General features: G+C 50.1%; 1 protein-coding gene across 1 annotated transcript; it reads left to right on the forward strand.

Annotated features, from left to right (window-relative positions):
* The first annotated feature begins 862 nt into the window (after nucleotides 1–862).
* On the forward strand, nucleotides 863–13470 carry TAS1R2 (taste 1 receptor member 2). Its single transcript, XM_083750192.1, has 5 exons — nucleotides 863–1133; nucleotides 2467–3243; nucleotides 4672–4884; nucleotides 8089–8209; nucleotides 12376–13470. The coding sequence occupies exons 1-5, from the start codon at nucleotides 873–875 to the stop codon at nucleotides 13302–13304; spliced, it is 2301 nt and encodes a 766-aa protein (XP_083606318.1). The 5' UTR covers nucleotides 863–872; the 3' UTR covers nucleotides 13305–13470.
* The last annotated feature ends 4536 nt before the right edge of the window (nucleotides 13471–18006 follow it).

Genomic DNA, 18006 nt, shown 5'->3' on the forward strand with positions numbered 1-18006 from the left:
TCAAAATCAAATTAATAGAACAGCTCTTTCTACCGTATATTTTTATTCCTGGTCTTTTGTTGGAATCTCCATCCTTGGGAAGCCGTTGGTTCAGGCCCTGCTCTCCAGAGCAGGAGGAAACAAGCTTGCTCCATCTTCCATGCGGCTTATCCTTTAGATATTTGAAGATATCTCCTCTCAGCTTCCTCTTTCCCATGCTAAACATACCCAGCTCCTTCGTGGTGCCCAGAGCTGAACACAGGACTCCATTTGTGGAATATGCATGTGGATAGGCTTGCCTGAAGGCCAGGAGAGCTGCTGCCAGTCAGTGCAGGCAGCTAGACCATGGGTCTGATGGCTTCTGATCATAGCTGTCAACTTACAGATTTGAAAATAAGGGACCAGCAGCCTCGAAAATAAGGGATCACTAGCCAAAATAAGGGATCAACAATTACTTTGATAAAATACATATTTTGTTGCGTGCAAATGGCTTTAGATACCTATTAGGTCCTAAAAATTACCATATAGCATGTATTCAACACAAAAAAACAGCAACAATTTGTTGTTGACATAGCACAGCTGGACATAGAAAGGGCCCCATTACCTTCAGTAGCTTATTTAAGGGACGTCATCAATAAGGGACAGCAGCAGGACATGGCCCTGGGATAAGGGACTGCCCCGCCAAATAAGGGACGCTTGACAGCTATGCTTCTGATGTTCTTGTGTTTCACATTTTTTAATGATGCTTGTTCGAATCCTTTTAAAGAAGAGCAGGAGACTCAACCGGAGCTTTGCCCGGCCTCCCCGGTCCAGAGCCTGGCCCTCAGTGCATCGCCTCTCACCCCTCTCCCAGGTACAATCTGAAAGTCGTGAGCTACAGCTACCTCCAGGCTATGCGCTTCGCGGTAGAAGAGATCAACAAAGCCAGCGCCCTACTGCCAGGGGTGCGGCTGGGCTACGAGATGGTGGACGTCTGCTACCTCACCAACACCATCCATCCCATCTTATACTTCCTCTCCAACAACCGCTCTCTGGTGGATATCGAGACCAACTACACGCAGTACCGCCCGAGGGTGGTAGCCGTCATCGGGCCAGACTCGTCTCAGGCAGCGGTGACAGCCGCTTTCCTCTTGAGCCAGTTCCTCGTCCCACAGGTAAAGTGGGTGGCCCTCCTAGGCAGGAGCAGGGAACTGCGGGCCCCAGGGGTGGAATGTGGCCCCTCACACCTCAACGTCTGGCCCTTGGAAGCCTCCCAAGGCCACGCCTCCTCTCCACAAGCCATGCCTCTGACAGGCCCGGAGTCATTCTTTTAGTATTTTCACCTGGCTGGCATTATGTATATCCTCCCAAATTTCACTGATGAAAATAGGGATGTCCTGAAAATAGGGATGTCCAATAATAATAATAATAATAATAATAATAATAATAATAATAATAATGCCCGCCCATGTGACTGGGTTTCCCCAGCCACTCTAATTTGCACATATTACCAGGTTACTTAGCTTTGACTTTCCTCCCCCCCCCCTTCTATGGTTCAATTCATTTTTACTTTACTGCTGCATATTCTAACTACCGTATTTTTTGCTCTATAAGACTCACTTTTTCCCTCCTAAAAAGTAAGGGGAAATGTGTGTGCGTCTTATGGAGCGCATGCAGGCTGCTCAGCTATCCCAGAAGCCAGAACAGCAAGAGGGATTGCTGCTTTCACTGCGCAGCGATCCCTCTTGCTGTTCTGGCTTCTGAGATTCAGAATATTTCTTTTCTTGTTTTCCTCCTCCAAAAACGAGGTGCGTCTTGTGGTCTGGTGCGTCTTATAGAGCAAAAAATATGGTATTTCTTATTCTTTCTTTTCCAGTTGTCCCCTCCACCTGTAGTCCAACTGCTCAGTTTAGTCCAATCCTGCTAACGTTTTAAGTTGTTTAAAATAATTTTTCAAGTATTCCGCAATTTCCCCCCCTCCACTCTTCTTTAAAAATTCTTTCTTCCTAATCTCTCATTCTGCTAGTTTAACCTAGCGGTTTCTACATATTCCATCAGTTTCATCTGCTAGCCCTGCCTTGCTGGTGCTGTGCTGTCCTTTAAATTTCCCGGGTTTCAAAGGAAGCAGCTCCTCTCCCTCCCTCCCTGCCGGCCAGGGAGGAGGGAGGCTCCAAACTGTGTTGCTTGGCTGCGTTGCTCACCTAATAAGGAGTCTAAGAACGACTGGGGGGGGGGGGTGGAGCCTGCATGCCTTGTGTCAATCAAATCGGCCGTGTTGCCTGGGGACTTGCCTTTGCTCAGCACTTCCCAGCGAAGAGGTGATGGTGGTTTCCCTTGCTGCGTCCCCTTTGCCGGGTTGCTGCGCTGTGGGAACCACTGCTTGAGGCTTTGTTTGGCTGCTGGTAGACTAAAATCCCTTATTTTGTCTGCTGATCTCTTATTTTCAAGGCTGCTGGTCCCTTATTTTCAAATCCGTAAGTTGACAGCTATGCTCTCCTTCCACTCCAGATCACCTACAGCGCCACCACCGAGTACCTGGGCAACCCCAAGGTCTTCCCGGTGGCTTTCCGCACCATCCCAAGCGCCGAGCAGCAGATCGCTGTCATGCTCCGTCTCCTGCAGCACTTCAAGTGGAACTGGTTTATTGTCCTCGCCAGCGACGACGACTACGGCCAACAAAACCTGCAGCTGTTGCGAGCCCAGGCAACCCGAAGCTGCATTGCCTTCCAGGAGACCATCCCGGTCCAGGGAAATGATCCTCACGATTCGGGCAACAGCACCCAGGAGTGGATCAGCAGCATTGTCACCAAGATCAGCAGGAGCACAGCCAAAGTGGTGATCATCCTCAGCCTGGAACTGCCTCTCCCCACGTTCTTCAGAGAGGTCATCCGCCAGGAGATGACGGACGTTGTGTGGATCGCCGCAGAGGCCTGGTCCATCGACCCGACCACCCACGGCGTCACCAACATCTCGAGTGTTGGCACCATCTTTGGCGTGGCCGTGCAGGATGTGCCTGTTCCAGGGATGGATGACTTCCGTGTCAGGGGTCCGTTCCACCCGGGGGAAGGCGGCGAAGGCCAGGCCGCCTCCGGCGCGGTGACGTGCAACCAGGAATGCGACAACTGTCTGGCGGAGGCTTGTTCCTACGACAAGAGCCTCCGGGGCACCGGGGACCGCATCAACTTCAACGTCTACTCGGCGGTTTACGTGGTCGCGCACGCCTTGCACCAGCTGCTAAGATGCAGCGCCACGCGATGTGACCGGCGGGAGATTTATCCGTGGGAGGTGAACCCCCGCATCAATGCCACATGGGTGGGGAGGGAGGGAATGTACCGTGTTTTTTGCTCCCTCCTAAAAAGTAAGGGGAAATGTTTGTGCATCTTATGGAGCGAATGCAGGCTGCGCAGCTATCCCAGAAGCCAGAACAGGAAGAGGGATTGCTGCTTTCGCTGTGCAGCGATCCCTCTTGCTGGTCTGGCTTCTGAGATTCAGAATATTTTTTTCTTGTTTTCCTCCTCCAAAAACTAAGTGCGTCATATGGTCTGGTGCGTCTTATAGAGCGAAAAATACGGTATTTATGGTGGGCTGACCAAAGGCGGGAGGCTGCAAGACACGGTTGTTTATGGCTGGATGGAGAACATGAGGCCAGGGAGCCAGCCGAGGCCCTCCAGACCTCTTTATCTGGCCTCTGGGGATACTTATGGGCTGTGTCCCGTCCCCAAACCCCACCCCCGCCCCAGGGCCCTACCCCCTCACTGGCCCTGACTTGCCCAGTTAGCGGAGGATAGAGAGGGATGATGAACACGAGTGTAGACATTTGCCTACTAAAGAAAAATTGAACCAATTTTGCCTCTAGTTCCGCAAGTGACTAGGGCTGGGTGATTATCTGGTTTTTAACAATGCAATATGTCAGCAGGTAAACATTGCGACGTAACCGATATATCACGGTGTCTGAAATAAGGATGGAGCTATGTACTGTAGAGGCATTGACTAGCTTCATGGTTCCCCCCCATGCTGTGATTTTTTTGCACACAAACACAAAGACGCATCATGATTCACAATATATTCCCAGGTTAAAGATTACAAAACTGGTATCATGATATGGAGCGGAAACCAATTTTGGACGATATACCTTGCCCAGCCCTAACACACGCTGTGATTCACAATATATTCCCAGGTCAAAAACTACAAAGCCGATATCATGATAATGGACTTGAAACCAGTTTTGGACAATATATCGCCCAGCCCTACCAATGACCCCAGTAAGGAGACTCGGAAGGAAATGCAGCCTTCCAGCTACAAATAAAAAAACCCCTTTCCAACAGTCTGCCATCATTCCGGGGCCACTGGGCACCATCAGTTGGGTCAACTGCTGGAATGACCCCATATGGGTGGTGCTGTTTTGGCTACCTAAGCGACAGCACTCAATGCTGAACATTGAAACTAGAGGGAGAGATAGAGCCTGGGCAGGGATTGGCCCTTTGGGGTCAGCTGACAGAATGCTAAGGTGGGTCCCTGGTACTGCAGCATAGAGGGCGCCCTTGAGGTAACAAAAATAATGACATAGGGTGTTTCTATGGGGGGTCACTCGCTTGCTGAATCTGCGAGAGTAGATTCAGGGAGGGCGGTGGTGGTTGTAGTGTGGTTTTGAGGCCTGAGCTCAAAATGGCTTGCCATCACCGCACAAACGATGCCTCTCTTCTCATGTCGTAGCTGCTGAAGGAGATGCACAAGGTGAACTTCACCCTGCTGAGGACCGTGATCAACTTTGACCAGAAAGGAGACCCACCGAATGGTTTCGAGGTCATACAGTGGCAATGGAACGTTCCCGGCCAGCCTTTCAAGAAGATTGCTTCCTATAATTCGTTGCAGGGAAGGCTCGACGTCAATGAGAAAATCATCACCTGGCACACTGCAAACAACACAGTGAGTAGCGTCTCAAGGGACTCCCATGGCTGCCCTGTGCTGGACAGCCCATTCCATCTCCAAGGTCTTCCTCCTGTTGTGGAATGAACTCAGTGGGTACTTACTAGATACAAGGGTCTTCTTAGTGGTGGTGGAAACTTCCATCGAGACCTGGCGTTGTATCTCAAGGTTGGGGGGGACATTTGTGGCCAGGTGTTGGACTCCAACTCCCATCAATCCCAGCCAGCATGGCCAGTGGTTAGGGAAAATGATGGGACCTAGAGTCCAGCAACCCATGGGAGGGAGGCGGCAACAGGCAGAGTTGTGGTGGAGGTAGCCTGGGGCAATAAAGACAAGTGATTGCATAATTCAGAGATGGGCAACTTGTGGTCCTTCAGACATCCTTGGACTTCAACTCCCATCAATCCCAGTGTGGATGGCCAGTAGTCAGGGATGATGCTGGGAGCTGTGGTTGAACAACCTTTGGAGGGCCACAGGTTCCACCCATCTCTGATTGAGAACTTCAAATGTCCAAAATAGGGATTTCAGGGAGTTTTGGTAAGCTGGCGGAGGTTTTGTTCTAACTGAAGCTTCTGGGCAATTTTCAAGGACTGCACCCACCAACCCATCGACCCCCCCAAATTGCAACAGTCTAATCTGGAAGGGTCCAGGCCACAAATGACCATGGACTAGGGTTGCCATATTTCAAAGTTTCAAAAAAAAAAGAGCTTTTTGAGCTTTTTTTAAAGGACGTTTGCAAAAATCTACTCTTCCGACATGGGTTGATGTGCGTCCGGGTTTTACCAGACATTACAGCGATTTCCGCCTGGATACTATTTCTGCCTGGCTATGTCCAGGAAATTCTGGATGTATGGACAATATTGACCATCACTTTCTAGGAAAGGTCCACAGCTTGATATCTGCTTGGAGATCTGAGGCTCAACTCCCAACAGAGCCATCAGAATTGTCTCCTACCCAAAACCCTGAGGAAGCTTCCTGAAGATCATTGCTCCACTCAGCTCAATACTTCCTGCACTGACCGGCAACAGTTCTCCTGGATTCCAGGCAGAGAGTCCTTCCTGGCCCTAACAGGAAGTGCCAGCGATTGAACCGCAGGCTTTCTGCATGCAAGGCAGGAGCTCTGCAACTGAGCCCCGGTCCTTCCCTATAATTTGCTAACTTACCAATGTGCTTTAGGGTGAATGCAACCAAGTCCATAGAAATCTCAGTTCGCCCCTTCTGATAGATATCTGCACCAGGCGGGTCTCACAACTTGTTTACATTGGCTCAAGACTGCCACCTTGTGCCTGTTTGGAGGTTAACTCCTTGAGGTGTCCCTGCATAGAGCTTTGGCTTTGATAGACAGATATAATAATCACCGCTGCTTTTTTTGTCATTCTGAAAATGTCTACAGTGCGTGTAAAGGGGATGAAATTGGGCACAGAGCTGACGCAGGATGCCAGGGCTGATGAGAGCTGTAGCTGCAGGTATTTTGAGGGTACCAGGTGGATGAAGGCTGTTTCAGGACACAGAATTATAGATTGGGAAGGGACCACTAGGACCATCTAGTCCAACCCCCTGCAATACAGGAATCTTTAGCCCAACGTGGGACTTGAACTCACAACCCTGAGATTAAGAGTCTTATGCTTTACCTGCTGAGCTATCGGGAAAAGGGTCCTTACAAACAGGTGGAGATGTTCTGTTAGGTACCGATGTCCCAAGCCCCACAGAGCTTTGCAAGTGAAGAAACACCTTGGATCGGGCCTGGAGATGAACTGGAAGCCAGTGGAAGATTGCCAGGCCTAATGTGATGTTCCAAACATTAGGTAAAGGTAAAGGACCCCTGGACGGTTGTCCAGTCAAAGGCGACTATGGGGTTGCAGTGCTCATCTTGCTTTCAGGCTGAGAGAGCTGGCATTTGTCCACAGACAGCTTTCCGGGTCATGTGGCCAGCATGACTAAACCACTTCTGGTGCAATGGAACACCGTGATGGGAGCCCTAGTGCACGGCCACAGTGGTACCTATTTATCTACTTCCACTGGTGTGCTTTCAAACTGCTGGGTTGGCAGGAGCTGGGACAGAGCAACGGGAGCTCACCTTGTCACGGGGATTCGAACTGCTGACCTTCTGATCGGCAAGCCCAAGAGGCTCGGTGGTTTAGACCACAGCGCCACCCGCATCTGTTTTTGGTTTGTTGCTGATTTTTATTTTTTGATTATATCCAAGAGTTAGAAATCCCACCCCCCTGGCCACAAAAACTGAAAGCCTTTGGAGTGTCTAGCAAAAAAAGGACAGATTTTGGTTTTTTTTGGCAGTACAGTGGTACCTCTGGTTAAGAACTTAATTCGTTCTGGAGGTCCGTTCTTAACCTGAAACTGTTCTTAACCTGAAGCACCACTTTAGCTAATGGGGCCTCCCACTGCCCGCTGGGTGATTTCTGTTCTCATCCTGAGGTAAAGTTCTTAACTTGAGGTACTGTTTCTGGGTTAGCAGAGTCTGTAACCTGAAGTGTTTGTAACCCGAAGTGTTTGAACCCGAGGTACCACTGTATGCTTTGTTTATGAATAAGGTGGCATATAAACAGTGCCTCCTGTTTATGCTATAGTATGGGTTAGAAGAAGATACAATAGTTAAGATACAACATACCCATGTAATTTTATATATTTATCAGATTTATATGCCGCCTTTTGTCACCAGATCTCAGGGCTGTTCACAGGATAAACAGACAAGATAAAAAACATAAGTCAATAGTTAAAACAAAATCAAAAACACACCCTTCCAAAAACACATTTAAAATGCTGCAAAATATTAATCCGCCTTATAAAACAAACAAACAAAGATACAAATACAAAATGCAAATTAATATATAACACTTAAGAATTTTATTTTATTTTATTGCTATAATTGTATCCATAGTCATATGGTGTGCACATGATAAGAAAGCAAGGGAATTAAGATTAACATTTTGGTTTGTTTCGTTTTTGTTTATTTCACCGCACACACCGCAGTGTTTCCTTTTGCAAGCATGCTGCACAACGTTCCTTCTTCTATTTTCTCTCTCCTTCCTTTCTTTCTTACTTTCCTTCTGTAAATCCCCACTTTCCTCATAATGTTAAAATGTCAATAAAAATTTACACACACACACACACACACACAGTGTATGTACCGGTATATAAATGGTGAGCAAATCACGTATAATTCTTCTCACGCTCTCTCATTTGCAGGCGCCTCAGTCCATCTGCTCAGAGCAATGCGAGGCGGGACATAAGAAGAAATTGATCGGGATGCTCACCTGCTGTTTCGAGTGTGTGCAGTGCGAGGCTGGGACCTTTCTCAACAGCAGCAGTAAGTTTCTGAATACTACTTGCTGGAAACCGCAGGAAGCAGGAGCTGCTGTTGTGCTCAGGTCCTCCTTGCAGATTTCCTTTTGGCAGCGCATCTGGCTGGATTGATGTTTCTGAATACCGTATTTTTCGCCCCATAGGACGCACCGGCCCATAGGATGCACCAAGTTTTTTAGGGGGGAAATAAAGGGAAAAAAAATTATTTCCCCCCCAGGCACTTGTGGGGCCGGCAGCAGGGAGAAGCGCTCTTCTCGCCGTCGCCCGCCTTCAGACCAGGTCCGGGGACAGCGGGAAGACGCGCTGTGCCTCCCAGCTGTCCCCGGAGCTTGCGTTTTTTCGGGGGGGGGGGGGAAATGAATAAAAAAAATTATTCCTCCCCCAGCCGCGGCTGCCGCCCCAAACCTTGCGCACACCTGCCCAAAGCACGGGGCACCCTCCGGAGGGCTCCACGTGCTTCAGGCTGCAGGCTGCCGCCCCAAGCCTCGCGCGCCTGGCAGGACCTCCCGCCAGGCGCGCGAGGCTTGCAGACACTCGCCCGAAGCACAGGGAGCGCTCTGGAGGGCTCACCGTGCTTCGGGCGGCAGGCTGCTGCCCCAAGCCTCGCGCGCTCGGCAGTACCTCCCGCCGGGCACGCAAGGCTTGTGGACACTCGCCGGGGCTGCAGGCTGCTGCCCGCAAGCCTTGTGAGCCCGCGGGAACTCCCGCCGGGCTTGCAAGGCTTGCGGATAGCTTCCTGAAGCCTGGAGAGCGAGAGGGGTTGGTGCGCATCGATGCCTCTCGCTCTCCAGGCTTCAGTGAAAGCCTGCATTCGCCCCATAGGACGCACACACATTTCCCCTTCATTTTTGGAGGGGAAAAAGTGCGTCCTATGGGGCGAAAAAGACGGTACTAGTTTCTGGAAAATGCAGGAGGGGAGAGGGCTGTTGAGCTCAACTCCTTTTTTATTTTTTTTGAGAGAAGTTAGTTTTATTTTTATTTTTTTAAATAATATTTATTGGTGTTTCAAAAAGTTACAAGAATAAAAAAGAGAGAAAAAGAAAAACAGAAAATACAAAATACAGAAGAAAAAAAACAATTAAGAACAAATCCATCTTTCCATATCTTATCTATCATTTGCTTGTTTCCTTGACCTCCTCACACCTCCTTTTTTTGTATTCTAGTTCATTAGTTGTTTCAGCAAATCCTTTCCTTCTTTGTTTTTATCTTACTAATTTATCTTAAATAACTTTACATTCTGACCTGTTAACAATCCATTTTTACTTAATCCTTTATAACATTACTGCGAAAACCACATAGCTTCATTCCAGCATCCTTCTAACATTCCTTAATTTTACAATGTTTCTGTAGATATGTTGAGCTCAACTCCTTGGTGTTCCCATTGGGCATCTGCTTGGCCACTGTGAGAACCCATCTGGCTGGGTTTCCCCACTGAGAAGGCCCTCTGCCTGGTTCCCTGTAACCTCACTTCTCGCAGGGAGGGAACCGCCAGAAAGCCCTCGGAGCTGGACCTCAGTTCCTGGGCAGAACGTTAGGGGTGGAGACGCTCCTTCAGGTATACTGGGCCGAGGCCGTTTATACTGGGCCGAGACCCTCCCAGTGAGCGGACTGCCAGAAGGCCCTTGGCGCTGGAATCAGGGGTGTACGAAGGGTGGGTGGAGAAGGTGGGCCGCCCCGGGCACCACTCAGGGGTGTGTGTGACAAGATGGTCTGCTGCCCCCCCCCCAGCTGTAGAGCAGTCGAGGGATCACATGCAGTTAGTATCGGCACCGCTCGTGTAGCGTCCGTACGGACTGCTGCTCTCACACGCCGTCAATATGGACATCCGTATGGGCTGCCGCTCGCATGGCGACCGTATGGGCTGCCGCGCATGCTCAGACCGTATTGACGTCGCACATGCGCTGCCAAGTGGTTCGCCCTGCCCCTCAGTGTCCTGCCCCGGGTGCTAGAGAGGGTTCCTCCACCATAGCTGTCAACCGTCCCTTATTTGGCGGGAAACTCCCTTATCCCAGCACTGTGTCCCGCTGCTGTCCTGGATTGATGATGTCCTTTAAATTTCCCGGGTTTCAAAGGAAGCAGCTCCTCTCCCTCCCTGCCTGCCGGCCAGGGAGGAGGGAGGCTCCAACTGTGTTGCTTGGCTGCGTTGCTCACCCAATAAGGAGTCTAAGAACGACGGGGGGAGGGTGGAGCTTGCATGCCTTGTGCCAATCAAATCGGTCGCGTTGCCTGGGGACTTGCCTTTGCTCAGCACTTCCCAGCAGAGAGGTGCCGGTGGTTTTTCTTGCTGCATCCCCTTTGCCAGGTTGCTGCGCTGTGGGAACCACCGCTTGAGGCTTCGTTCGGCTGCTGGGCTGGCTGGGCTTTCTACCTTTGACTCGGGAGCTGGTTGACTAAAATCCCTTATTTTGGCTGCTGGTCCCTTATTTTCAAGGCTGCTGGTCCCTTATTTTCAAATCTGTAAGTTGACAGCTGTGTCCTCCACCACTGGCTGGACCTCAGTGTCTGGGCTCAACGATGGGGGTGGAGACGTTCCTTCAGGTATACAGGACCAAGGCCATTTAGGGTGTTCAAGGTCAGCACCAACACTTTAAATTGTGCCCAGAAACGTACTGGGAGCCAGTGTAGGTCTTTCAAGACCGGAGTTATGTGGTCTCGGTGGCTGCTCCCAGTCACCAGTCTAGCTGCCACATTCTGGATTAGTTGTAGGTCACCTTCATCTGGCCTGATCCAGGAGGGCTCTTCTTATGATCTTATGTCCACCAGTTTGTGTGGGTGGTGGATATGGGGGAAAGCCTGCCACCCACTCTGCTTTTAGCTTAGAGAAAAGGCAGGTAAGTGATGTTAGCAGTCTATAAAATGATGAATGGCCTGGAGAAAGCAGATGGAAAAAATGGTTTTCCTCCCTCTCTCATAACACTAGACAGGAGTACCAACCTGGCCCCGCGACTGTGGGTCCCTGGGGCCACAGGTGCCATGCAGCATACATGGCCCTGGCACTGAAATTTGTGGGTGCCCAGCCCTTTTGTGGGGAATTTTGTGGGTGCTCAGGCACCCAGGACCCCAGGGAGTTGGCGCCTATGACACTCGAAACTGTGACTTGTAAGAAACCGAGGGCATTTTGGGAAATGATATATGGTGAGATAAAAAAGATGTTTAAATTATAATACAAAAAACAGCAACCCTGAAGCTTTTCTCTTAGGGATTATAGGGTCTAGGGCTGCATTAAAGTCTTTGTAGACCACTGGCACTCTTATAATTGTAACGCCCCCTGCCCATCCCTCCAATTTTCGATCTACAGATAAATATGTACATTTTATAGGCACCATAGTCATAGATCCAAGTACACGAGAATTCTGCTACAACCTGCCCAGTTGCAGTTGTGAGAGAAGGAGACCCATGGCTTTTCAGCTCTGTGAGCAAGAAAGAAGATCTCTCCTGGTGGAGCTCTAAACATTTAGCATGCCTAATGGAAAAACCAGACCCAGCCAGAGGATCTACAACGGAAGCTAAAGCTTCTTAAACAGGGGTCAGCAAACTTTTTCAGCAGGGGGCCGGTCCACTGTCCCTCAGACCTTGTGGGGGGCAGATTATATTTTTTTTGGGGGAAAGAAAGAATGAATTCCTATGCCCCACAAATAACCCAGAGATGCATTTTAAATAAAAGGACACATTCTACGCATGTAAAAACATGCTGATTCCCGGCCCATCCATGGGCCAGATTGAGAAGGTGATTGGGCCACATCCGGCCCCTGGTCCTTAGGTTGCCTACCCCTGTCTTAACAAACAAATGCAAATGCAGAATAATAATAATAATCAGGGAATTTCTGCGTTCAGAGAGCATCCTCTTTAGTATTGAAACAAACATGACACAACATAAATCTGCTTCAAGACTGAGAGGAAAATTCATTGCGAACAACTAAACAGAATATCCTCCCAAAGCCACAGAGTGAAATATGACGAAGGAAGGTCAGCTAGATAAATTCCACCTTTTAAAATGGTTTATCATTGGGCCAAAGATGGTCAGTTCACTTTTCCCAATCACCACCCACCCACCAACCAAACTTTTTGTTGGACAAAGCAATCCAATTAAATTTCCAGCCCCTGATATAGTGACAACTTAACTTTGACTGATTATGTGTGTCTGTGGTGTGTGTCCTTTTTGGTCGGCAGACAGTTTCACCTGCCAGGAATGTCCGCTGGACATGTGGTCGGAACGCGGCAAAGAAGAGTGCTTCACGAAACAGCTGCTCTACATCCACTGGGGCGACGCCATCTCCATCGTCCTCCTTTCTCTCTCGACCCTCGGCCTCCTGGCAACCTTGTGGACCTTGGCCCTCTTCACCCGTCACTCTGCCACGCCGGTGGTGAAGTCTGCCGGGGGCCGCCTCTGCTTCCTGATGATCGCCTCCCTGGCCACTGGTTTCTGCAGCGCCCTCTTCTTCGTGGGCCGGCCGACGGAGCTGGTTTGCTTCGGCCGCCAAACGGTCTTCAGCCTCTGCTTCACCACCTGCATTGCCTGCATCACCGTCCGCTCCTTCCAGATCATCTGCGTCTTCAAGATGGCCGCCCAGCTTCCTCGGGCCTACGACGCCTGGCGGAAGTACGACGGGCAGAGGGTCTTTGTCGCCGTCGTCTTGGTCATCAAGGTCTTCATCGTAGCGCTCAATATCTACTTCAACAAGCCGGTACCCTTCCGAACCCGGGTGAGCGACGACCCGGCCATACTCATCTTGATGTGCAACCAGGACTACCGCGCCACCATGGTCTTCAACAATGCCTTTGACATGAGTTTGTGTTTCCTTTGCTTTTGCTTTGCCTACATGGGGAAGGCCTTGCCGAAGAGCTACAACGAAGCCAAATACATCACCTTGTGCATGACGGGCTATTTTGGCTCCTGGGTGGCCCTCTTCCTTGTCATGTCCATCTTCGAAGGGTTTGTGGTGATTGTCTTCGAAGCGGCCACCGTCCTGTCCAACTTGTTCAGTATCTGCGTGGGCTACTTTGGCCCCAAATGTTACATCCTTTTCTTTCACCCGGAGCGCAATACGACCGCCTTCTTCCAGGACGCCATTCAAAGCTACACCATGAGGCAGGAGTAATTCCAGAGCCTTGTGGAATGAAATGGACGCCTGTTGATTTGTACATTGCTGCTTGGCGAGACGGTTGCGTGGCGAGTTCCCATCCCTCCCAGTGGAAATAATGACACATGACACAATTATTAAGGTTAATGGGCTAAATAAGGCCACAGCTTTATTGGTTACAGGTGATGAGCGGTATTGGCTTAGGCATTGGTCCTAACTGACTATATCCGGCTTCAGCCCGTCAGCTTGAAGTCCGGGAAGGGTTAACCACCAGTAGGGGGAATCCTGCTGGTGCACATCAACTAGGAACTCCCTCGGGGTCAGCTCTTGGGGCATGCCTTAGGCCCTCACCTCCATAGGCTTCAGACAGGGCCACGCCCCCCGGAATCCTTTATCGGACTATCCTTCAATATGCAGGGCAGGTGATGGCGTTACCTCTCCTCTTCCATCTATAGAACTATACCAATTCCTAACCGCCAATACCCAGAAAGTTGTGACGGTTTGCTATGAGGTAGACGAAAACCAAGTGTCTGGTGCCAATTTGCCAAGTGGAAAAATTCCTACCAGGCCCCTCAACGGCGACCAACCAAGGTCCATAGCAAGGTCAAGGAACGAAAACCTTAAAGGGCGGGAGGGTGGGAAACAGGAACAGCTGATAGGCGGGAAAAGAGGGAGATCCCTGGCCGCGCCTGCGTTAAATAGGGCAGGCCACGCCCCCAGAGCCGGCCGATTGGCTGGCTAGGGGGTGACGCGGCTGGGGATTCCCCCAATCATGTGGGGCCTGGGGCTGTGACGCCCGCAACCTGCAGGGCGGAATTGGCTTTCCTTCACTCTTCCTTCCTTGTCACTGGGGTTCTTTGATGAAGCTGATTCCGGATGAGCAAATGGAAAGGACTTCTTCACACAGAGTAGGGTTAAACCCATGGAACTCACTGCTGTAAGATGTGGCCATCAACTCGGGGTTATAGAATAATAGAACCATGGACTTGTAGGGACCCCAAGGGTTGTCTAGTCCCTAAACCTGGCCCTCCAGATGTTTTGGGACTACAATTCCCATCATCCCTGACTACTGGTCCTGTTAGCTAGTGATGATGGGAGTTGTAGTCCCAAAACTCTGGAGGGCCGAGTTTGGGGATGCCTCCTGTAGATGGAATCCTTTAAATCAGCCTTTCTCAACCTGTGGGTCTCCAGATGTTGTTGAACTACAACTCCCATCACCCCTAGCTAGCAAGGCCAGAGCTCAAGGATGATGGGAGTTGTAGTCCAACAATATCTGAGGACCCACAGGTTGAGAACTGCTGCTTTAAATGTTTCATTATGTTTTTATATACGTTGGAAGACCCCCACTGCGGCTGGGACAAAACAGTCAGATGGGTGGGATGTAGATAAAAATAATAATATTATTCTTAATATGGAATAGGATGTCCCTGTTTTCATCAGAGAAATGTTGGAGGGTATATTTGGCCCGTGTGAGTGCAGGATGCTGCACCAGACGGGCCACTGGCCTGATCCAGTATCCAGTTTCTTCTCCTCTCTGTAACCACAGCACCACGTCCTGCCAGGCTTTAGGATCGTGAAAATACCACCATATACTGCTTTATTACCAAAGTTCACGGAGAATAAAGTCCAATCCCTATGTGGAATCTGAGTCTTTTATAAAGCCGGCCTACTTACTGTTTGATTCTCTTGAAAAGCTCTGATTTCCCCCCTCTTTTTTCTGCCAACTCCTTCCTCTCTGGGTCTCCTCTATCTTCAGACCAGTCTAAGCCAACCAGCTCAGAGACAGAGAGGCCCATAGCGAACGTTCTCAGGTGCTCTTTCTGTAAGTTAGGGCAGAGAATCAAGAGGATTTCCCCCCTCCCTCTCTCTCTCATCCCGAACTCTGAATTTTCATGGCTTCAGTACCTTCAAATCAGCTCTTTAATGCTATTGAAACACCTCTTTTTTTTTTTTTTTGAAGATGATAAACGCAACTCTGAGTGTGTGAAAGTTGGAGGGGGAAGTTAGCGGGAGAGAAGAGAAGAGAAGAGAAGAGAAGAGAGAAAAGGGATTTTGAGTGTTCCCTGCTAGCACACTGGCAAGCTTTCAACTCTCTTGTCCACCTGTTTCAATTTGTCTTGTTCAGGACAGAAGGACCACCAGAGCTGGTCTTTCAGGCAAGAAGACCAGGACTCCACTCAGTAAAACGACTCACACAAAAAAACTGGGATCCTTCTGGGGTATGGTTACCAGATTTTTTTCAATGAATCTGGGGACACTTTTTTTTTTTAAGCTGAGTAGCAACAGGGAGGGGACGCGGGTGGCGCTGTGGGTTAAACCACAGAGCCTACGACTTGCTGATCAGAAGGCTGGCGGTTCGAATCCCCGTGATGGGGTGAGCTCCTGTTGCTTGGTCCCTGCTCCTGCCAACCTAGCAGTTCGAAAGCACGTCAAAGTGCAAGTAGATAAATAGGTACTACTGCGGCAGGAAGGTAAACGGTGCTTCCATGAGCTGCTCTGGTTTGCCAGAAGTGGCTTAGTCATGCTGGCCACATGACCCGGAAGCTGTATGGCGGCTCCCTTGGCCAATAAAGCGAGATGAGCGCCGCCACCCCAGAGTCGGCCATGACTGGACCTAACGGTCAGGGGTCCCTTTATCTTTACCTTTAGCAACAGGGAGTCAGTACAGTCACACCTCTTGTTACGTTTACTTCAGGTTAAATCTTTTCAGGTTGCGTCCTGCGGTGACCCGGAAGTACCAGAAAGGGTTACTTCTGGGTTTTGCCACTCGTGCATGCGCAGATGCTCAAAATGATGTCACATGCATGCGCAGAAGCAGCGAATTGCGACCCACGCAGATGCACAGACGTGGGTTGCGTTCTGCTCATGTTGCGAACGGTGCTCCGGAACGGATCCCGTTCACAACCAGAGGTACCACTGTACAGCGGTACCTCAGGTTAAGAACTTAATTTGTCCTGGAGGTCTGTTCTTAACCTGAAACTATTCTAAACCTGAAGCACCACTTTAGCTAATGGGGCCACCTGCTGCCGCTGCGCTGCCGCTGGAGCACGATTTCTGTTCTCATCCTGAAGCAAAGTTCTTAACCCGAGGTACTATTTCTGGGTTAGCGGAGTCTGTAACCTAAAGCGTATGTCACCTGAAGTGTATGTAACCCCCACTGTAGTGGGGATGGTGAGGCAAAAGACCCTGGGCCCAAGCACACATGCATATTGTATAAAGGTGCAAAGTCCTTCTTTCGCACCCTGTGGAAACAGTTTTTTTTTTTAAAAAAACTGGGCAACGGCATGCTGCCTGCCCGTGACTCCTAAGCCTTCCCCGATCTCCTTCCCCCTTTGTTTTGACAGATCAGGGGAGGCTTGGGAGTCCGGGCAGGCAGCTGTTGCCCAGGAGGGGCCAGCCTGGTAGTGCAGTTGGCTGTGGCTGGCTTCAGGAGCTGCTTGCTGCCATGGCACAGGAAAATGGTGGGCGCCGCGGCAGCGGGCAGCAAACAGCTCCTGAAGCCAGCCAGAGCCAACTGCGGCTGCCGCTGCCAACTGAGGCTGCCGCTGCCACGTTTCCCGGGGACAGATTTGCAAATCTGGGGACATTCTGGGGACAGAATTTGTCCGGGGACAGATCTGCAAATCCAGGGACTGTCCCCAGGAACCGGGGATGTCTGGTAACCCTATTCTGGGGTCCTTTCTGCGCCAAGCTTTTATAGTACTATAGTTGATGTTTATAGTATAGTGATACCTTGGGTTAAGTACTTAATTCGTTCCGGAGGTCCATTCTTAACCTGAATCTGTTCTTAACCTGAAGCACCACTTTAGCTAATGGGGCCTTCCACTGCTGCTGAAAATGTGATTTTTTAAATTGACTTGCCTAAGATCCAGGACAAAGCACTGCCTTTCGGAAATCCTCCCCCCAGACATCAATTCTGCCTTTGAAATCCCGGTAATGTCTGGGGAAATCTGAATGTATGTCCACCCTATTATTCCCCCGATTTGCTTCCACCTCGGCCATGGTGAACAGGACGTTTGGGCTGGTTGCAGAAACTCACCTGCTTTAATCGTCTTTGAGGGGTTTGACCCTTGCTCCAGACGGCAGCCTTACCTGGAAGCAGCATCCCATTGCTTCTGGGTCCCACCAGAACACCCCAGCTGTAGGTGGAGGAGGGTGCCTGTCACATCTCTGGATGAGTTGCCGAGAACAGCAACTCACACAGAGACAGATGAGGGAGGACCCTTTGCCCAGCTCTAGCAGTCCCCCCTTTATTTTTTGGGTGTTAAGAACTGAGTATGCCTCCTGTTTCAGCCCAGGCAAAAGCGTCTTGCTTCTCTCTCTCTCTCTCCCTTTTTGTCAGGGAAACACTGAGATAACGTATCAGTCCATCTGCTTTTGGTTAGCAGCTCAGTGTGAGGCTAATTGGCAAATCAAACTGTCTGACGTCCCCCCTTGTTAGATAAGTAGTTATTATTACAGGCCGGATGATGATGTGTGACACTTCTTGGACAGAACCCAAAGTTGGGGTTTCTACTTCTCCTCGCCCCCCCCCCTCACTCCTACCAACCTTCTGCTCTCCTGTCTGTGTTGCTCAAGGTGGTAACTCAAACCACATGGGATGCCTGCCGGAGGAAGTGGATGGATCAGCGGGTGGGTGTCCATGGTGCCAGTGTGCGTCAAAGCACCTTGAAGCGCTCAGGGTTCACAGCCGGCGCTCCTGTCATGCGCTTGACACCAC

Source organism: Podarcis gaigeae, assembly GCF_964106915.1.
Source record: "Podarcis gaigeae genome assembly, chromosome: 8".
In the NCBI taxonomy this organism is placed as follows: Eukaryota; Metazoa; Chordata; class Lepidosauria; order Squamata; family Lacertidae; genus Podarcis; species Podarcis gaigeae.